The 21525-nt window shown below is 47.5% G+C and overlaps 1 protein-coding gene across 2 annotated transcripts; it reads left to right on the top strand.

The window, feature by feature from the left end:
• Positions 1 to 3966: 3966 nt before the first annotated feature.
• Positions 3967 to 17560, top strand: LOC142018328 (sialidase-2-like). 2 transcript variants are annotated; one of them, XM_075004056.1, is made up of 3 exons: positions 3967 to 4066; positions 7906 to 8110; positions 13781 to 17560. In XM_075004056.1, exons 1-3 carry the CDS (start codon positions 4062 to 4064, stop codon positions 14744 to 14746), a joined length of 1176 nt encoding a protein of 391 aa, XP_074860157.1. In that variant the 5' UTR covers positions 3967 to 4061; the 3' UTR covers positions 14747 to 17560. The 2 variants fall into 2 exon arrangements, with proteins under 2 accessions (XP_074860157.1, XP_074860156.1); XM_075004055.1 differs by lacking the exon at positions 3967 to 4066 and adding an exon at positions 4253 to 4305.
• The last annotated feature ends 3965 nt before the right edge of the window (positions 17561 to 21525 follow it).

The following is a 21525-nucleotide window of genomic DNA, read 5'->3' on the forward strand; positions in this document are numbered from 1 at the left end:
GACGTTATTCATCGAAGTAGCCTATTTCGATGTTGCTACATCGAAATAAGCTACTTCGATGTAGCATTCACATGTAGACGTAGCCATTGATACTACACCAAAGGAAGGATGCCCATTTACACAACCATGGCCCACATCAGGAACCTTCCTACACTCCACAATGGAATATATGGTGGAGAATGTAGGATGGCTGTATATGCCACTTAGACTGGATTTTGCAGGTATGGACATGCCAGGGCAATGTCCCAGCCATTATAAGGATTGGTTTAACACGGAGATGCAATTGCAACTACAACTTTGGAAGGGCTCCCAAAGTACCCCACAACAACATACAGACAGATGGGATATATTGGGAACAGCCCTGGGAGGGTCTAGCCTTGGCATGTCCCTATGGAACTCAGCAGATATTGAAAATCTCAATTTAAAAATCAACATTGTGGTGAATGGAATAGGCAAAGCAGTGAAAACTGGGGGAGGGATTAGTAGTCTACTGCTGGATCAGCATGCAATCACTATTGACAATATGCATTTAATTGCGCAAGGGTTTAAACACCTAAATGCTACTATTTTGTCTCTTATCAACAGCATACAAAACAATGACATTTCACTGGCAGTTGCCTGCAAAGCCTATGGCAATAGGGTAATAGAGATTGTACAGCAAAGTTTGCTACAGCTACAGCTTCAGAATTGGCCACGTATCTTAGACCAGGCCTCCATCATGAACCAAATATAACAACCGGGCATAAATCACATGAGGCCTATCTTTGTGCAATTTGCTAAATTTGACAAAATCCCAAGACAGAAGCATGAGGAGGACGAGAGTATAAACCTCATGATGGCAGTGCCTAGATGGGTACAAGAGCCAGTTAAGGTTTACAACGCGAATAGTGTAGGGACGTTGGTAAATAAGACATATGTGCAACATTACCCCACTGCGTGCTTGGTAACTGAAACTGGCTCAGAAGTTAATCAAGCGTGTTGCGAGAAACATAATGGATGGTGGTTGTGTGAGTGCTATGCCAAAATTGACATTAATGCCACTACAAAGGGCCGGGCACGATTAGTACAAAAGGAATTAGTTGCAGAGGTGGTGCGAATTCAAGACATGGCTTGTGCCAAAGGGTTTCATAATTTCTCCATAAATGGCAATATCTGCCCCACAAGTGAGGCAGGATTCTGTGTGCCTGTGACAAGCACCATTCAAACAGGAGCCCCTGCCTTTTGGCCAACAAGAAAGGGTAATGCTGTCAGTGAAATGATCATCCCACGTGAACGCTTACAAAACTTGTTAATTGACCCGTTTCCCCCCGTGAAGTTCTTACAGCTAGATATACATGACTTGGTTGCAAGATCTGAGGAATCTCTAATACCAATAGCCCAATTGATTCAACAACAGATAAATGAAATTGATGCGGTGCACCGAGAGGTGGAAACACCCTGGTGGGTGATTCCAGAGGATGTGACTCTACATCCAGTGGTCTGCACTCTAAGCGTATTCCTAATGGGGATCCAGGCACTAACTGTTGTTGTGTTGATAGGAATGTGCTGCTACATGATCCGTCAGACCAAGAAAGCTAAGTTACAAGGTCGGGTAAAAAAAGGAATGGAAATGGCAATCAACACTGCTGTGGTACACCCAAACACTCATTTCATGGAGTAAGAAGTTAAAGCATAATAACCTACATTGGTATATCACAATGTTATAAGACCTATATACTATATATTCCATATAAACATTTATTCTATAATACACATTTGTATCTTTGGGATAGTCCCTATATCCCCACGAAGCCCTCAGTAGGACAAAAGGTGCCTGACTCCCCCACCACGAACTCAAGGTCCCGGGCCTAACATTCCCAGGCCCACCATAAGGGACTAAAAAATAATTGGATAATAAAATCTGCCTAATAGTCGTACGAGGGAATGTGCAGACTAAAAGACAGATGGGGCATGAATGTATGGATGGTGTCATACTGGGTTATCTTTAGTCCATACATTATGCTTTTCCGGGACGATAGGTAAATATCCTCCCCATAAAAAGACAAAAAGTGGGGGAATGTAGTAAGTACAGGCCCAGTATGAGGCCTTAGGCCTGAACCAAAGTAATGGTGAAAACTTTGCTAACAGAAAGCAGTGTGCAGCTGTGAGCTAAAGGAATGCATTGCCCACAGAAGTTGGCAAGAAGAGGGTTGATGTTGCATAAACATATCTGCCTAGCATATTGAAATAGAAGCATGGTACCAGAACACCCGACCCTGGAACATTCCACAGATAAGAAAGAACAGGCCGACCCATCCCAATGACAGGGGCAGAAGGGTAATATGATGGATAGAGTTGTTTTGTTCGAACCAACATGTACAAGGTGAGAGGCGGCACCTGATTACGTAGAAGGGTTGTACCTCAATACGTCAGGAGTGATGTGTAAATTGTTTGTACCTGTGTATAAGAATGTACTTCTGGGATGTGGTCTGGGTCAGGCTGAGGGGGCAGTGGAAAGTCCTGCCACTGACTGAGCCGAGTCCATTGACCGTGGGTGCATATTTGTAGTATGCCCTGACTTAGACTAAGAAATCTACAGGGAACTACTATTGTATCCAATACGGCAATAAACCTGGCCGACGTGCCTTCGCACCCTACTAGACTCTGTGGTCATTGGGGGTTCTCCTCGGGTCTGCTGTGTCAGCTATCTGCAGAGCTGGGGCAGCACAGAGAGGGAACACACGCACGCAGCCGAGTGATACCAGCATTGGAGAGAGCAGAGCACCACACTGGTGGCATCTGACAACACCAGATGTAGTGCTGATATATAATACCCAACAGAACTCCTTATTGCTTACAGAACAAACTTCATGCACTCCACATTCATATCCCAAATTGTACTATACAAGGGTCTTCGGTCAGCGGTCCAGCTGGTCAGAGGCTCAGTCCCATGAAAAGGTGCAGGGAATCTGCAAATACCACCCCATAGCCACACCAGGCTTTGGATTATTGAAAAAGTCCATCTTGCAAAAGTGTGTGGCCTCCATTTATAACCCACTTTCTGATACTGTGAGTCTTTTCTCTCTGTGGTCGGGGCCTTTACCCGCCTTCACACCAAAGAGACAGTCCTACATTGGCCAGCGTGATCCAAGGCATGCCATTTCCTCCAGTTCCAATACAATTTCTTGCAGTCCCACCTGGTGTTTTCATAGCTGCTGATTTTTCATATTTTGCAGAGACAAAACAAAGTTGTTTTTGTACAAATAGCTCTTGACTGCTTGAAATCTTAGGTCCTTATCTCAGTTGACAACACTCAACGCACACACTCACGTCCAAACACACTTCAACCACACTAGTCCCCATGGCCTATAGCATTTGACATGGTTGTTTGGATTATATAGTACAAATGCCAGCAGCAAGAGCTACTGGAACTTTCCTCTGAGTGTAATGCTGGCTATGGAAGGGTAAAATTTCCCATAAAACCTCTACGTCCTCCACGTACAAATTCTCCAGTCTGGTGCAGGACATTCCTCAGTTCCTGAAGAGGTGTAACTGGGTGTCTCACAGGGACACCAAGTGATACCAGTATATATCAAGGGGGTGAAAGAGTCAACAAAATTCAAGTGACCCAAGCAGTGTTGATCAAACAGATGTCAATCAGTGCCCACCAGAAGGGGTTGGGTCTCTTGACATATATTATACCAATGTAATTTTAGGCAGAGGTGCAGGAATGGCATCCCTGGGCTATTGTCTCTCTGTTTTAACCTAGAGATTACTATGGCACAGGCAGTAGGTATGACACTGCCTTATCTAGTCCCTAAGCAATCACCATCTCTAAAGTCGTTTCCTCTGCATTCTAACAAACAGAAGATCTCCTCCCTCTTTGCTCTGCTTGTCACTGGTTTCCCCTTCTGAAAGGACACTTGACTCCACCTCCTGCTCAGCTACTCTGGGACCTTCCTGTTCTATCTGCAGACTGCTGGTAGCTGCTACTTCACTGTGGGTGTCCTCTTCTAGCTCTCCTGCAGTTCCTGAGGCTCAGTCTCTGACTCCACTCCTGAAGGCGCTGTGTCAGCTTCAGCATGAGGTAACTCTCTCACCCTGCTTCTAGTTATTAGCCCCACAGGTTGCTCTCTGTCAGCTCCACCATGCCAATGCAGATGGGAACCAATGCTCAGTCCTCCTCCAAAGTGACCCTGTCTCTATCTCAGTTTGTTCCGTACGTCTTCACTTGCTCTTCCTCACAGGGAACTTGTGGTAGGAGACATTTCTGTGGCACCACTAATTTGGAACCAGCACTGCTGAAATGGGATGTGTAGGAAGCAGGTAAGAACAGAGTTGGTCAAGCTGAAGGTGTTGGCATGGCACATTCTGAAGGAGGGTACTGGTGGGTTGGTGTCTCTCTCTCTGGGAATGGTTGGGTGGGGAAACTCTCTCCCTGCCACCAGGATGAGGTGAGGAGGGCCAGGCAGCTCCAGCTTCGATGGCCGTGTTCCCTGTATGCTGAGCGCTTGGGTGGCCACCCAGGAGAGAGTCAGGTTCCCAGCTGATTAGCAGAGCGCCCATTGTCAGCAGCCCATGTTTGTATTGGTGGTGCACATTCTCGTGTGCCTTGGTGCACACAACAGTGTATTCTGCCCATGGAAGGAGGAAATCAGAGTGATGCCTCTTCTCCACGGGAAGTAACAGGGAGGTGCTTTTCTTCTCCCCCAGTTCTGCTAAGTGGAGCTCACCTGCCCCTGCCTCCCAGTGCCGAGTGCAGCCACACCCCCACAGATGGCCCTACTGCCAGGAAATGGGGAGCTGGGAAATGGCTGGCTGCCCAATGAGAAAGTGAGTGACTCCCTTTCATGGCAGCCAGCTTGAGCGCCTCCAGCCATCTGCTCCACCTGACTCACTGGCTCTCAGCTGCCTGAAAGCAGATCAGAGAGCAGCACGTATGGCAATGGGTGAGGGAGTCCCTGACTCCCCCTGCCCTGCACTGAGTGCCACCCCTTGCAGAGCAGCCAGCCTCCTGCTTCCTCTCTCTCTAACGCATCACAAACCCTTTCCAACTCCAGACCATCCAAAGATCTAAAACTGGCAACTGCTCATTCCTGCTCCATTTTCTCCCCTGCTTCCTGTACCCGATACTGTCTCTGCTCTAACTTTGTCTCTAACTCGTGCGTCTTTTAGAAAGTAACTAACCATGCTTCTGGCAATACATGTCGCTGATTTGTTAACTCCTGAATGGCTTTTCCTTTTTCCACTACAGTGTGCTGGGCTTTCTTGAGTAACTAATTTCTCACTCAGCTTTATCCCCAGAGCCCCACAGCCTGTGAACAGAAAGTCGACTGTGATTCCTTTTCTCAGTTGAGACTCTTTTCTTCCGTTCTGCTTCCACATCAAAGAAACTGTCTCACAAATTTAATCTCCCTATCTCTTAGTCCTAGTAACTTTCTCCATGTTTCTGAATGTATTTTCCGGCAAAGTTTCCCAAACCCATACTGAGGACAAAACACACAGACACTATTGTTGCCTTTTCCATTTATCTGAACACTTGAAATTCTTAAATAAATTGTAAAGTAAAATACAGTGTTCTCGGTTTTCATGAGTAACTCTAATTTCTTACTCAGCTTTATCCCCAGAGCACCACAGCCTGTGAACAGAAGATCCTGAAAAGCAGTGGGGGGTGTCCTGTGGCACCTTATAGACTGACAGAAATGTATGAGCATAAGCTTTCGTGGGCAAAGACCCACTTCCTCACGTGCAGGTTCTGCATCTGCCGAAGTGGGTCTTCGCCCATGAAATCTGATGCTCATACATTTCAGTTAGTCTGTAAGGTGCCACAGGCCCCCTCATTGCTTTTTCTGGCAAAATTTTGCAAACACATACTGACGACAGCTCTCACAGACACTTTTTTTCCTTTTTCCATTTATCTGAACACTTAAAGTTCTTACATAAATTGTAAAATAAAAAACTTTACTTAACCCACTGGTTGGCCTATGTAATTAAAAAAACCAGAAAGTGTCTCTTCAAAGAAATGCAAAGAAAATAAGACCTCAGACCAATTTTCACATGGCAAGCAAGTCCCTAGGAAAAAGGAGAGGGTTGAGGCAAGTTCCCCTCTTTTCCTTTGATGGCTACTGTGTTCTTAGCTGATGGAGAGGTCTCTTTCCCCTGTCAGGACCTGGCAAACAATTGGTGTACACTGAGGCAGACAACTCAGGTGTTCACTGGGAGAACTAAGGGGACTGAACTGCTGTGGCCTTTCTGGCAATTTAACAAGAGCTTAGATCAAGTACTCCTGATGCCATGGATCCCTCCGTTATTGGACCTCATGCTGCTGTTAACTTGAACTGATTAAGCTCAAAAGACCCCTCACGCAGGTGTATCACTTCAAACAGTCCTAATCTTTATCCAACAAGATGAAATAAAGCTCTGGACAAAGAAAAAAAACCAAACACAAGTCAAGCTCAAACAATAAATGGCACGACAGAACAGGAAATGCTGGGACCACTGGCAAGAAGCAGTTACAGGAACTCATAATTCTTATGCTCTCCAAAGATAGACGCACACAGGTTTTTCTTCTTTTCCTCCCTGTAACTTCAACTGTTTAACTTTTGCCTCAGGTGAGTCACCTAGAACATTCTCCTGTCATATACTCTGAGCCTCCTGGCTGGCTTGCCTGTCTATTTCTTGATTTTTAGGAGGTTCAATATGACGAGTGAAGAGAATGTTGATTCTAGGCCCACCAGTTAATCTGATCAGAAGATAAGAAGGTTCTTGTCCCGGAATCAGGCTACACAGAGTTTGCACAAGGACCCTCAGGAAATATAAAGACTTTTATTGAGATAATTAGAGTGGTAATGGAATAGTAATCAAGTGGTCAAATAATCAGCTACCAAGACAATAACATATTGTTTTAGAGAAGTGTGGTATTAGATACCATAAAGCTTTTAATTAACATACTTACACCCTTTCTTGGTAACCTGATGGTGAGAGACAAAGGATCAGCCTTTTCTTTGGCATGCCAAGAGAGTTCAGATCCAGGTACCTCACTTCTTCAGTGGGTGGTGCAGAGTTTAGGAGAAATTAAAATGCTACCAGCTGACATTTCAGTTCTTTCTTTGTGGTGTACCACTGAAGTTTAAAAGAGGATGTGAACTTAGATAGCTACCCGATATCATCAAATTTCAACGAATCCTTTACCTACTGACAGATATCCACGAATTCCAGACCTCAAATAAATTTGGGGGACAACAAAATCGAAAAACAAGCACGGGAGTAGAGGTCATAGAGGTAAAATGAGGGAGCTGGAAGGGGACAGTGAGCAGAGAGCTCTGGATGGCACACGCTGCTCCCTGAAGATATGGAGGGAGCCAGTGGACACTGCCCAAAGGAACTCTGCTTGCGTGAAGGGAGCAAGGAACGAAAGTAGGCCCCACAGTTGCAGTCCCCCTCCTCAGCCAGCCTTCAGTGACAGGGAGAAGGTGAACCGTGCCAAGTCTAGGCCCATATTCACCACTCCATAGAGGATAGGAGAGTGGTGGAAAGCAGGTACATTGGCCCCAGGCTAAACAACTCCCTGTTTCCCCTGGTAAATGAACAGAGACTACATTCATGTGGTGGGAACTCAGGGCTGGGGCAGAGGCTAGGGGTGCAAAAGCTTTGGCTGTGGTTGAGCTCTGGGATGGGGTTTGGGATGACAGGTTTGGGGTGTCACTGGGGGGTGCTGGCTGTGGGCTTTGGGGTGGGACCAGGGAGGAGGGCTTTGGGGTTGAGTAGGGGGCTCAGGGCTGAGGAGACATCCCCAGCAGCTCCAAGGCTTGAGTGGAGGCATCTCCACTACAGCTCTGAGCCCTGGTGCGAGGCTTATTGGGAACCTGCAGAGCCATACAGCTTAAGGGGAATTTAAATCATGACCCATTTCTCCCTTTCCCACAGCCCAGAGTCTGTTACTGATGTCCTGCAACAAGTTGTGTTATTTCAAACGTGTTCATGGCGCTATCGAATCCCAGCCCTGCTCTACATTCAGCAGCACGGCACCATCCTGGCATTTGCCGAGGAGCGGGAAGGTGGGAGGGATGAAACGGCCAAGGTGATAGTAATGCGCAGAGGCACGTATGATGGGGACAAGTGCAGAGCTGAGGTAATGTGTGTTTCAGTAAAGCTACTTTGTGTGGTTCGGTTTTTACTTGGGAGGCTTTCAACTGGGTACAGGGCTGGGAGGGGACCAGAGAGATGAGTGTGTATCAGGCTTGCTGGGGCAGCCCCCCTGTGCTTCATAAAGCCAGCTGAAGACGGTCTGCTGGCAGGATCCAGACATGAAAGGCAGAAAGCAGAAAGCTGGCAGGTAAACCTAATGGCAGGTGATGACAAAGGGGGCAGCGTAAATAACAACTTTTCATTCTGGCAAAACAAATGTCTAGTTTTAGAAATTGTTGCAAATCTCTATGGTCCCCAAGAATGTTTGGATTGGTTCATGTGTTAAGCTCATCAAGGTGAACTGGTAACCTGGATAGTAACAGAGAGGAAGCCGTGCTAGTCTATACACTATCAAAACAAAAAGCAATCAAGTAGCACTTTAAAGACTAGCAAAATAGTTTATTAGGTGAGCTTTCGTGGGACAGACCCACTTCTTCAGACCATAGCCAGACCAGAACAGACTCAATATTTAAGACACAGAGAACCAAAAACAGTAAGCAAGGAGGACAAATCAGAAAAAGATAATCAAGGTGAGCAAATCAGAGAGTGGAGGGGTGGGGGGAAGATCAAGATTATGTCTACACTCAGGAATAAAGTTGAATTTAGGCCTGGTCTACCCAAGGAGATTAAATCGACTTTAAGACTCCATGGTCAATTTTATGAGCTATCTTGTCTACAATCCGAGCATGGAATAAATTGATCGTAAGGAGCTGTTACACCAACTTCTGTACTGCTCACTTCCCCTCAGAGTAACTTGAGAAGCAATGTTGATTATACCAGTGGAGTAGTAACAGAGAGATAGCTGTGTTAGTCTGTACACTATCAAAACAAAAGAGCAGTCCAGCAGCGCTCTAAAGTAAGAAAATAGGTGGTGAGCTTTCGTGGGACAGACCCACTTCTTTAGACCATAGCCATACCAGAACAGTAATATTGAGTCTGTTCTGGTATGGCTATGGTCTGAAGAAGTGGGTCTATCCCATGAAACCTCACCACTTCATAAATCATTTTGTTAAACCAGGGGAGATTAACCATGATTAAAATCAATTTTATTAGCCTCCATAACTGTCCCACAATGCCCCTCAAGGCACGCTTTCTTGTCATCGCTCCATCCCCACTGCTCCACAGGTCGGCCAGAAGCAGGTGATAGTAAATGCCTGGGAATTTTGATTAGACTTTTGTTCCTCTCTGGCTAGTGTGGTGAGCAGACATGTATATCACGTCTGTGTAGCACACCTAGCGCAGCTTATAGCCATGAATTTCCAGTGTCATAAATGGGCCCCAGCCTGGAGCCATCAGGAGATCTTGGAACGTATTTCAGTGTGGGGCAAAAAAGACATTGTGAGCCACCTCAAATGCAGCAAAAGGAAGCTGATATTTATGCAAAAATATTGGAAGGCATGATCAAGAAAGGGTGCAGCAGGAACACTTAACAGTTACGTGTGAAGATGAAGGAGCTGAGGCAGAATTACTGTAGATGCAAGACAGCCATCTTCTCAGAAATGCCAATACTACGAGGAGCTTCTGGCAACAGACACAAGCTCTTCCCCCCAGAAGGTGACTAGACTCCTCCAATCAGAGTTCCTCGAAAGGATGAGGAAATGCATCCTGATGTGGAAGATTTGAATGACAGCGGAGTCCAGCCGAGTGCAGAAGCAGATCCTGAAAGCCAGGAGCTTTCTCTCAACTTGGTCCCCATCCTCTTAACTCAGGATGCAGCTTTGGGGCAAACCTGGATCCTGGATAGAGCACTTCTGGAGAGTATGCTTCTTTTCTACTGTATGGTGTAATTGTGGGGTGGGGGGTCTATGCCTCTTTCCCTTAGGACATCTTGTTAATATTTCTGGGGACCAAGCACTGATCCTGTTTGCATGCAAAGCTGAAGGTCTTAGACAGGCACTTTTGGATCCTCCTCCTAAGATTTTTGCGAAGACCTGACTTGGTCCTTCTTCCATGGTCAGACACCTTACTGCGCCAAGGCACCAGTAAGTGATCTGGAAGCATGGCTCCACACACCATTCTTGCAAATTTACCAACATGGTACCAGGAAGGAACAAGCAATCTTTCCTTATCTCTTTTTGTTAATTTGATGAAGCTAATGTCTTGCTTGGCCACTTACAATGCATGGGAAGTTTTGCAAGTCACCAATGATTTTTTCTCTGTGACCTACCTGCTGCAGAGTCAAACTCATGTATCTACTGCAGTGGCTGTTTTAAAAACCGCTCACTTCTTTAAGCAGCCCCTCCTCTCTCAGTTTGGTGTGCTTCAAGATTGCCACGATGGGAGGAAGACCCTGGACAGCCCTGCTTCATAGCGCCATAAAATGAATGCTCACCAAAAGGCTAACATTTGACTAACCATGGCCTCATTATCCATTTTTTGTCTAGACCCACTACTCTTCCATTAGTGCCCCCCAAAACTAAAAATAGTATTTTTTGGAAACAGAGCTTCATTTATTGGTAACATGCTGTGGTGTTGTATGGATGGTGATGACTGTCTTGCGGTTGATGAGGGTTTCATTAAGGGCGAGGAAACAGCATGGCTGGGGAAGGAAGCCAGTTAACACCCTTACTGCTCATGCACAAGCTTGGTTTACAAGGCATCCCTGATTTTCAATGCCTCCTTCTGGGCTTTCCTGCTTTCCTGAGGGGTCGGTTGCTGAAAATTTCTTGCCAGGATCTCTGCCTCAGCCCCCAACTCAGGCATGAAACTTTTCCCCCCTCAACTCGCAAATATTATGAAGAATACAGCAGGCCTCCATGACAAGGGTAGTTTTTTCTTCACTGCAGTCTAAGTGGGTCAAAAAAGCACCTGAACTTGGCTTTTGAATGGCCAAAGGCATGTTCCACTGCCATTTGGCACCTGCTCAGACTGTAGCTAAAGAACCCCTTACTGGAGTCCAGGGCACCTTCACCTGCACCTTCACGAGCCAAGACAGCCATGGGTAAGCAGGGTCGCCCAAAATCACTATGGGCATTTCCACACCCTCAATGTTAATTTTCTGATCTGGGAAGAAAGTTCCACTCTGGGACCTTATAAACAGACCAGAATTCTTAGAGATTCATACGTTGTGCACGACCCCCCACACTGATGTTGCTGAAATGACCCTTGTGATCCACCAAACCCTGCAACACCATAGAGAAGTACCCCTTGCGATTAATGTATTCTGAGGTCCAGTGGTCTGATGCCAGGATGGGGATGTGCAATCCATCTATGGCCCCACTGCAGTTAGGGAACCCCAGGGCAGCAAATTAGTTCACTATCTCCTTCACATTCCCTAGAGGCACTGTCTTCCCTGGGAGAAGCATGTTGATTGCCTTGGCTACCTGTATGACAACATCCCCCATCATAGATTGGCCACTCCAAATTGATTTGCCACTGATCAGTAGCTGTCTTGCATTGCAAACTTCCAAAGAGCAACTGCCAGGCTCTTCCTGACTGCCAAAGCGAGTCTCATTCTGGTATTGCTGTGCTTCAGCGCGAGAGACAGCACTACGCAAAGTTCCTTGAAAGTGGCTTTACACCTGCAGACGTATTGCAGCCACTGCTGGTCATCCCCTGCCTGCAAAACTATGTGATCCCACCAGTCTGTGCTGGTTTTGCAGCTCCAGAACCATCGCTCAACACTGTACATTGACTTCAGTGCTGCCAGAAATTTTGCAGTTCTTCTCTACAGAGATTCATGTCCCTCAAGGTCCCCGAAAACAACAAGCTCATACTGAATGGGCATTAGGTTCAGAAGATACTTCAGCGTCGTGTGGAAACTGAGCACAGAACACTACAGCAAACTTTGAAACGTATCGGGATCCATCTTAATGCTTCCAACGGCAGCTGGCAATCAAGAAGAAAAATTGTGCAAAAAAATGCCTTCATTTATCCAGTCGGAAAGGAGGAGATGAAATGCATTGGGGGAGTCCTGGCAACAGGACTGTGGAAAATGTGCGATAGGTGCCCAGAATGCACTGCTTCCACAGTCAGACTCAGTCCTTGTTGGGGACACACTAAATTGACTTTCTGAGCTGTGTAGGACATTAGACCTCGACTTTATAAAATCTAGTGTTCAGTGTGGACATCCTTATTAAAGTCAATTTTTAACATGAGATTTTATAAAGTTAAAGCTGAGTGTCCACTCCTGCTACAAACTCCACGTAGTGTGTCCCCATTAACCTCAACTGTGGCAGCAGTGCATTGTGCGCATTTGGTAATTTCTGTCTGTATTCTGAGGTTTATTAAAATAAAAACATTCAAATCCCACAAAGCAGATAATAGTTAAAAAATTCAAAGTAAAGGCAAGAGCTAAAAATCATCAACCAGCAAATCAGGGTATCAGCATTCATACAGATAACCTTATTAGAAAATCATGCAGCTTCTCTAGCCATTTCATTCCCAACTAGATGGCTGTACTTGCACTGCAGGTGCTACAAAGACTAGGTGACTTTTGCAATCTCTTCTAATGCTCTGATTTGACAGCCATCCTTGGTGCTATTAAATATAAACAAAAGACAAGGGAGTGAGGACTTGTGGGATTTGTACCACAGGTCTGCTTCTGACTTGCTGTGTCACTTCAGAGCTGTGTCTACACGTGCACGCTACTTCGAAGTAGCTGCACTAACTTCGAAATAGCGCCCATCGCGGCTACACGCGTCGGGCGCTATTTCGAAGTTAACTTCGACGTTAGGCGGCGAGACGTCGAAGTCGCTAACCTCATGAGGGGATCGGAATAGCGCCCTACTTCGACGTTCAATGTCGAAGTAGGGACCGTGTAGACGATCCGCGTCCCGCAACGTCGAAATTGCCGGGTCCTCCATGGCGGCCATCAGCTGGGGGGTTGAGAGATGCTCTCTCTCCAGCCCCTGCGGGGCTCTATGGTCACCGTGGGCAGCAGCCCTTAGCCCAGGGCTTCTGGCTGCTGCTGCGGCAGCTGGGGATCCATGCTGCAGGCACAGGGTCTGCAACCAGTTGTCGGCTCTGTGGATCTTGTGGTGTTTAGTGCAACTGTGTCTGGGAGGGGCCCTTTAAGGGAGCGGCTTCCTGTTGAGTCCGCCCTGTGACCTTGTCTGCAGCTGTGCCTGGCACCCTTATTTCGATGTGTGCTACTTTGGCGTGTAGACGTACCCTCGCAGCGCCTATTTCGATGTGGTGCCGCGCAACGTCGAAGTTGAACATCGACGTTGCCAGCCCTGGAGGACGTGTAGACGTTATTCATCGAAATAGCCTATTTTGATGTTGCTACATCGAAATAAGCTATTTCGATGTTGGCTTCACGTGTAGACGTAGCCCAGGTGAGTCACCAAGCCGAGGTTTTCCATAGGGGTGACTAAAGCCAAGTACCTGATTCCATATTCAGGCAATGCAGTGACTTCAGTGCGCTTCCTGGGTGTTTCATACCTGTGAAAATCAGTCTTCTGGTTTAGCTCTCCGAGTAACACAGTTAATCAGTGGCAGCACTGGGACATAAGCCATCGGCTTCCAGTTCCTTTCTCCAATTACCAGATTTGCTTCTTGTGCCTCTCATTTCTGGTTTGTATGTTTAACACAAATATCTGTTCTCTGTAATACTGATTTATTTTGATTCTTTATTTTTTTCCCTCATCCCCTTTGCACTCCCAAATGGCAGTGGGACCTCATGAAGAAAATTGTCGAAGCTCAGCTGCAAGGCTACCGCTCCATGAGCCCATGTCCTGTGTATGATGAAGTAGATAAAAAAGTCATCCTATTCTTCATAGCTGTTAAGGGAAACATCTCTGAAGGACAGCAGATCAAAGAGAGGAAAAACAGGGCACGTCTCTGCCAGGTCACCAGCACTGACTGTGGATGCTCCTGGAGCAGTGTGACGACTCTTACTGAAGAAGCATCCAAGGAATGGGCCACCTTTGCAGTGGGACCAGGCCACGGTTTACAGTTAAATAATGAGACTCAGAGTCTAGTGATTCCAGCAAATGCCTATTGGATACTTGATGCTAAGAATGACCCCTCCCAGCACCCCTTCTGCTTTGTTAGTGATGACCATGGGCAGACCTGCACATGGGGGAAATATCTGGCCAAGGAGGTTGCTGGGGAATGCCAGGTGGCTGAATTGAGCAGTGGAGAAAAGAGAGTACTGTATTGCAATGCTAGGAGCCAAGGGCCATACAGAATCCAGGCAGTGAGTAACGATGATGGGAAGAATTTTCACAGTAGTCAAGAGATTAAGGAGCTGGTAGAACCTACAAAAGAAAATGGCTGTCAGGGGAGTATTATTGTCTTTCCAAGGGCTCCTAATGTGCCATCAGATCAGAAGTGGATGCTCTATTCTCATCCCACAGATAACGAATGGCAGAAATATTTTGGGGTGTACCTCAACAAGGATCCCTTAAAGCCAGAAGAATGGTCAAAACCTGTTGTCCTCTACAAGGGCAAGTGTGCTTATTCAGATCTGCAATACATGGGGGTAGGCCCTGATAGCTCACCCCTGTTTGGCTGCCTTTTTGAGCATGACTACCAAACAGAAAATGAGAAGATTGTCTTCTGTATGTTCACCTTGAAACAAGTTTTTCCATCTGAGTTTAAAGCCTCAGAGGACAGGTTCTCAGAGTCCGTCTGAGACCTAAGTTACGTGATACATCAGTGCCACGTCTCACCTGATAGCAAATGGCTTTTATAGCCTGCCTTTGTCCTGACCAAAAGGTCATATTGAATGGATTGTTTTTCTTTGGCATAGCTTCTCCTGCACCTCTTCCCACCTTGCTCCCTTTTTCAGCACCAAATAACAAAAGTGAATGTTTGTACCTGAAAACCATTTTGCCCCAATCCCTCCCTTGTCCTGTCTCTGTTGAAATCCGTCTCCGGGCCATCAGTAATTTTGGTTCTGAAAACTGCACCTCCGTGCTCTCTCAACTCCTGCGGAGCCAGGATGCTGTGGCCAATTCTTCTTTCTCAGACGATGCCACCCTCTGCTGTCCACCATTGCTTCTTAATCACTTCTAGCTCATAGAGTCATAGAACCTTAGTACTGGAAGGGACCTCGAGAGGTCATCTAGTCCAGTCCCCTGCAGTCATGGCAGGACCAACTACCATCTAGCCCATCCCTGACAGGTATTTGTCTAACCTGCTCTGAAAAATCTCTAGCGATGGGAATTCCATGTGCTCAGCCACCCTGAGAGTTAAGAAGTTTTTCCTAATGCCCAAACTTCTCTTGCAGTTTAAGCCCATCGCTCCTCATTGTATCTTCAGTGGTTAAGGAGAACAATTTTTTTCATTCCCCCTTCTAATGATCTTTTACGTATTTGAAAACAGTTATGGTGTCTTCTCTGTCCTCTTCTCTTTTCAAGACCACTCAAAACCAGTTTCTGAAATGTGGCACGCAGAACTTGGCACAAGGCTCCAAATGAGGCAGAGTAGCGTAGACATATTACTTCTCATGTCTTCCTTACAACATTCCTGGATCCAGTTCAGGATTGCTCACCTACAATTCCAGACCTTCCATAGATTCACTCCAGCCTAGCTAATATCTACCAACTCCTTGCACAGGCTCCGACAAATGGAGCCACCTCTCCTAGGTGGCTCGTTCTCTGGCACTTCCCCAGCAGCTTGATTTCTCACTGCCAAGCAAGGCTCAGTCCCTCCCTCTCTCGTAATCACACACTGTCCAACCTGATTCCTTTCAGACTTGGGGGATCTTTCTTCAATAGCTGACATGCATGCAGAAGGCCAAGTCTTGAGGGATGGGCGGGGAAATTTTGCCTGCATCAGAACTACAGTGTGAGGCCCCCTAAGTACAGTCAGTAATGGGAACTTCACATTTACTTTGTAGGGAAGGGAGATGTGCGAATATCCTGTTAACACAAGAAGTGGGCCGTGACCCATTGGAATTGCAGTGTTTTCTGAGGATTCTAAAGGATACAGGCTGGAGACAGCTCTTTGATCTCTGGAAAGCCCAGGTGGCGAGAGAGCCTCCTCGCAAAGCATCCTCTGCGTCCGTGGCACTGTAAAAGTGGTGCAGTGTGCCAATGGAGATAATGGGTCCCTGCCCCAATTGTCTCAGTAGCACAACGTGTAATACAAACGCACAGTTGTGAGCCTGTCTTGCCAGAAAGGTGTGTGGAGTCGATGGATCTTTGGGAGTTTTTTGAAGTCAGCCTGGCCTCAGGAGAAGCCTAGGTTTGGAAGGCTCAGAGGGACAGATGGGTTAGTCCAGGGATCAGTAACCCCCAGCATGGGTGCCAAGAGTGGCACGTGAGCCAATTTTCATCAGCACATGAGGTGGGAACTCAGCCCCGCCTCTCCTTCCCCATGCAGCTAGGAGCTTGCTCAAAGCCATGCTGCTTGTGGGTTAACAAAAGACCAACTAGTGCTACCAACCACCACCTAAACTGTTGTAAGTAGAGCTATTTGTGGCTTTAAGAGGTATCACTGGCACTCGGACCATACATACAAAAGGACAAATTTCAGCACTCCGCCTCAGAAAGATTGCTGACCCCTTGTGTACCCGATAGAGCTAGTCTGCTTGCTTGCCTATATAGCTTTTCCAGTGAGGTTTTTTTTAATTTTCTTTTGGACTTGATTTGTTTAAGTATTAGACGTTCATAAACATACAATAGTATATTTAGTAGCCAGTATGGTTAGCATATGTTTTGGCTGTAACGCAAGGGACCTACAGGCCACATCCTGTATGTTGAGCTTAGGCTAAGTTAGCATACATATCTTTGGGACCTTTCACTTAAGTAGGGGTGATGAGTTAAACCATAAGGGTCATATGTGGTTACCATATTTCACACAGATAAAGAATGGTGATGTGCAGGTGGTGGGTGGGGTTGGTCCCCTAAGTTTATAGACTCTTCAGATGTAGCAGGTACACCACTTAGAAACATGTAGGATAGAAGTAAGAGATGTGAGACTGAGACCATGTCATTCATATGTGTGCATATGTCATCAGTCAGGGGTGCAAAATTGGAGGGTTCTAAGTTTGCACATAGAAACAGGACTCAAGTGTTCCCATCACGCCCAGTAGCTCCAAAGATTCTGAGCTTCTCGGTTTCTTTGTTTTAGTTCTTTGTTCATTATCATTTTCTTTATTACTCTATTAGTCTGTTGGTTTTTAATTTTGTTTACATATGTTAGTTAAGTCAAGCTCTCTTAGCTTTAGGCTGGCAGAGCTCTTGTATGTTGGGCTTCTCATAAGCTCTGCACATCGCACTCATGAGCTGAGGGACGTGAACCTGGACTCTTGGCCTGTCAGAGGCAAGGGTGGTCCTTTGTTCCTTTCTACCAAGACAGAGTGTGCGTATATTAATCAAAAGCTTTATAGTATATGATTTCACATGTGTCTCTAGAACAGTATGATTCCCTTTGTAACTGATTATTTTGCCCTTTGATGACTGGTTTGATTATTGTTCCATTTATCTCAATAAAGTCTGTAAGCCTACCTTGGTCTCAGTGTAAGTGTCCTTGTCAAACACCTGAGGGTCCCTGAGAAAATTCTGTGTAGCCTTATTCTGGGACTAGAACATTATCTTCTGATCGGATCAACTGCTGAGCCGAAAGCCCATATTAGACACAGAGGTGCGGGAGGCTGATTAAGAAACCGGTTTCCAGATCCCACGTAATTTCCCTTGCTGTTCTAGTTCTGCCTGAAGGTATCTGGAGTAGGAAGGTCCAGTCCCTCTTCGGCACAGTCTGGGGAACATTAAGGGAACAAAGTATGAGAAGAGCTATGGAATCTCATGGCCATCCCAAAGAAATCTTCCATTTCCCCCTCCCCTGCCCTCCCCAGATTGCAGAGTAGCTGACAGGCTGGGCTGGAGTGGCTACTAAGTGAGGTATTTCGTTTGCTTATAACATAATGGCACTTGGCAGGTTCCTTTGCAGATCCAGGCCAGGGGCCAAAGCCCCCTTCTGTGGCCAACAGCGTGTTACTATTGCCTGGCCAGCTGGCCTCTGTTTTTAGACCCTGCCCTGGTTTGGAGTCTGCCCTTCAGTCTAACCTCTCTTGTCAATAACATTATTAAATGCTTTCTGCTCTATGATGTGTAGGATCCTCTGTGGGCCCTTCCCATCCATCCATATTAGGCATGTAGCCCCTGAGAGCAGGTGTGAGGCCCTTGTTAGCAAACCACACAGTGTGTCTTCCCAGTGAGCGACACACAAGCCCCACTCTCATTCACCATGGTGGTAGGAGCTGGAGCAGCCCCACAGCCTCTGAACTGTGCCCCACTGCCCTCTCCCAGCTCACTAAACCCTGCTTCTTTGCACAGCCAAGAACGGAGCACCCGAGCCCCAGGGTGTTCTGCTTCCTGCTGCCGCAGAGAAGCGGGTTTAGTGGGCTGGGAGGGCATTGCTGCAGAGTGGGGCAGGGCAGGGCAGGGCAGGGCAGAGCACCTCTGCACCATGTTATCTGAAGTCTGAGTGAGAGCAGTTCAGCTGTGCATCCCATGTGGGAAGTTTCTGGGGGCACCTCTAGCTGGACAGGGATTACCACACATTTGAAGGAAGAAGCAGCTCCGAGACTATCGACAGCTGACGTCTCACTGAAGTGACTGCAGGAGCTTTTACAGCCATAGATGAACATTAAAGACCACCGAACGTTTTGACTGAATCAGCGGGGCTGATGCCCTTTCAGGGCGTGTCACAGCGCTGAGAATTTAAAGTCTCTTATCACCTCGCATGAACTTCCAGGAAAGCAGAAGGAGCTGCATTGTAAACCAGCAAGAGTAACCTTGCCTGCTAGTTCCACTCACTCGGGCTCTGCTTGTGTGGTTACCGCACGGAAATCTCCTCCCAGCCGTGTCAAGCAGTGCTTTACCAAGGCTCTGACACTTGGAACTGTGCTGCTTCCTGCATGCAGCAGCTGTGTCTTGTCAGCCTAGCTGAAGGAGGCACGCCCAACCAGCAACTTCAGCAGTGACCTCCCCAAAGCCGCATCTGTTCCTTAAATGCGTTGCTTGCTCAGGATAATTAGGCAGGTGCATATATATTAAATACGGGGTATAAGTCAACAAGCAGGACTTGTGATTTAATTGCAGTGTCAGGCTACTCAGATGCCTTGCCATCTCTGCAGTGAAATGCAGTGCCAGAAAGTATAGGTGAGGCTCAAACCCTGGTACAGGCAAGAGTGCCTCAATAAACTGCCTTGTTACCATGGCAACTTACCTCACCTAGAAGTCTCTTTATGAGAAAATGCAGCAACCACAGCTTGGTGAGACCAAGGCAGGATCTCACCAAAGGCCTGTTCCCACAGCTGGCCTGCACGGGCCTCCCTCCCAGTCCTGCAACAGCTGCACCGCTCAGGGCCCCAGAAATGAGGGTGCAAGGTGTGATGGATGGAGGCCACAGGGAACTGCAAGGAGGACAAGCTTCAGGGACAGCCACTCTGCTCCTGTACAGTTCCTGCCCAGGGATGGCCTCCACACTGCTGGCAGCTGAGAAGAGGGAGCAGCACCACACTAGCTGAGCTCAGGGTTCCCTGCACAGCTGCTGGGCTGGTGACACTGGATCCCTGCAGACACAAGGTGCAGTGAGGGGACTGCGTTCCTAGCAGACCACACAGACACAGGACTGGCCTGATCATGCAGATGACTTAGGGGGACACCTAGGCTACGTCTACACGTGAAGCCTACTTCGAAGTAGCCTATGTCGATGTGGAGACATTGAAATAGGCTATTTCGATGAATAACGTCTACACGTCCTCCAGGGCTGGCGATGTCGATGTTCAACATCGACGTTGCGCAGCACCACATCGAAATAGGCGCAGCGAGGGAACGTCTACACGCCAAAGTAGCACACATCGAAATAGGGGTGCCAGGCACAGCTGCAGACAGGGTCACAGGGCGGTCAACAGCAAGCCGCTCCCTTAAAGGGCCCCTCCCAGATACACTTGCACTAAACAGCACAAGATACACAGAGCTGACAACGAGTTGCAGACCCTGTGCATGCAGCATGAATCCCCCGCTGCAGCAGCAGCAGCCAGAAGCCCTGGGCTAAGGGCTGCTGCACACAGTGACCATAGAGCCCCGCACGGTCTGGAGAGACAGCATCTCTCAACCCCCCAGCTGGTGGCCGCCATGGAGGACCCCACAATTTTGATGTTGCGGGACGCGCAACGACTACACGGTCCCTACTTCGACGTTGAACGTCGAAGCAGGGCGCTATTCCCATCCCCTCATGGGGTTAGCGGCTTCGACGTCTCGCCGCCTAACATCGATGTTAACATCGAAATAGCGCCCAACACGTGTAGCCGTGACGGGCACTATTTCGAAGTTAGTGCCGCTACTTCGAAGTAGCGTGCACGTGTAGACACGGCTCTAGAGTGTCAGGCTTTCAGGGACATCAACTAAAAGGGAAGTGAATTTTTTTCTCTACTTAAAAATATAGGGAATGTGGCAGAAGGAATGCAGTGCTGCTGAAGGCTGGGAGGAATGAATCTCCCAGAGGTCATCTGCATGAGAATGCAAAAGGTGTGCATGTGTGATACCTTTTCAGGCAAAGCCTAATGGGTAGCAAGTAAGCCATGAGATCTGGTCTATTGTAAACATGTAGTTGTAAAATCACAATTTAAGCTGACACTTAATGCGGGAGTTGTGAGATCTCACCAATGCTCTGGGTTGTTGGGGGGGACAGGGCAGTCGCCTTAGCTGTGTAAGACATTGATTACACAGGGCTCCCTGGTTTAAAGCATTGTGAGAGAGAGGGGAGGAGTAGTGGTTGAGTCAGCTTGCTGAGTGCCTTGGCCCTGCCTATGCCTTGGCCATATAGCTATAAGCCTGGCTTGACTAACCCTCCCCACCTGTTAAAAGATAGAGCTGGATACTAGGGTATTTGTGAAACCCCACACTAGAGATACCAAGAGCTGCAATCACAGAGTGGCAGCTGAGGCCGCACAGAGCTGAAATCACTGGGTTCTGCCTTAGGGCAGTCCCAAGCAGTGGGGTTAGGACTGGCGGACAACACCAGAACCAGCAGGCGGCCGTTGGGAGTGGCGGTAGATGATGGCGAGTGGCGGCAGCGGTAGATGACGGCGGGCGGCTGGCTGGTAGGAGCGGCGGCGGATGATGGCGACTGGCAGACAGCTGGTGACAGCAAGGGGAGGCTACAGACAAGTGGACAGCTAGTATTGCCCTGGTGATGTATCTCTGGGCTTTGAGTTTGGGACTGCACCGCAGAGGGTACACCCTGTAACTGTGTGTGTGTGGAAAAGGGCCAAGAGCCCCAGCAAGAGACTGGGTTCTACTGCATATGGGGATGGTATCTGGGTAAAAGGGGTTTTGTCTCTTCTGTGCTGAGATATACTGCATCTGTCGCTGTAACCCTGGGGTAGGTTACGGTCATTAAACAAGCCATTTCTATCTCAGACTCTGTGCTTGCGGGGGGGTGGGGGGGAGAACCGCC

Source organism: Carettochelys insculpta, chromosome 10 (assembly GCF_033958435.1).
Source record: "Carettochelys insculpta isolate YL-2023 chromosome 10, ASM3395843v1, whole genome shotgun sequence".
Lineage (NCBI taxonomy): Eukaryota > Metazoa > Chordata > Testudines > Carettochelyidae > Carettochelys > Carettochelys insculpta.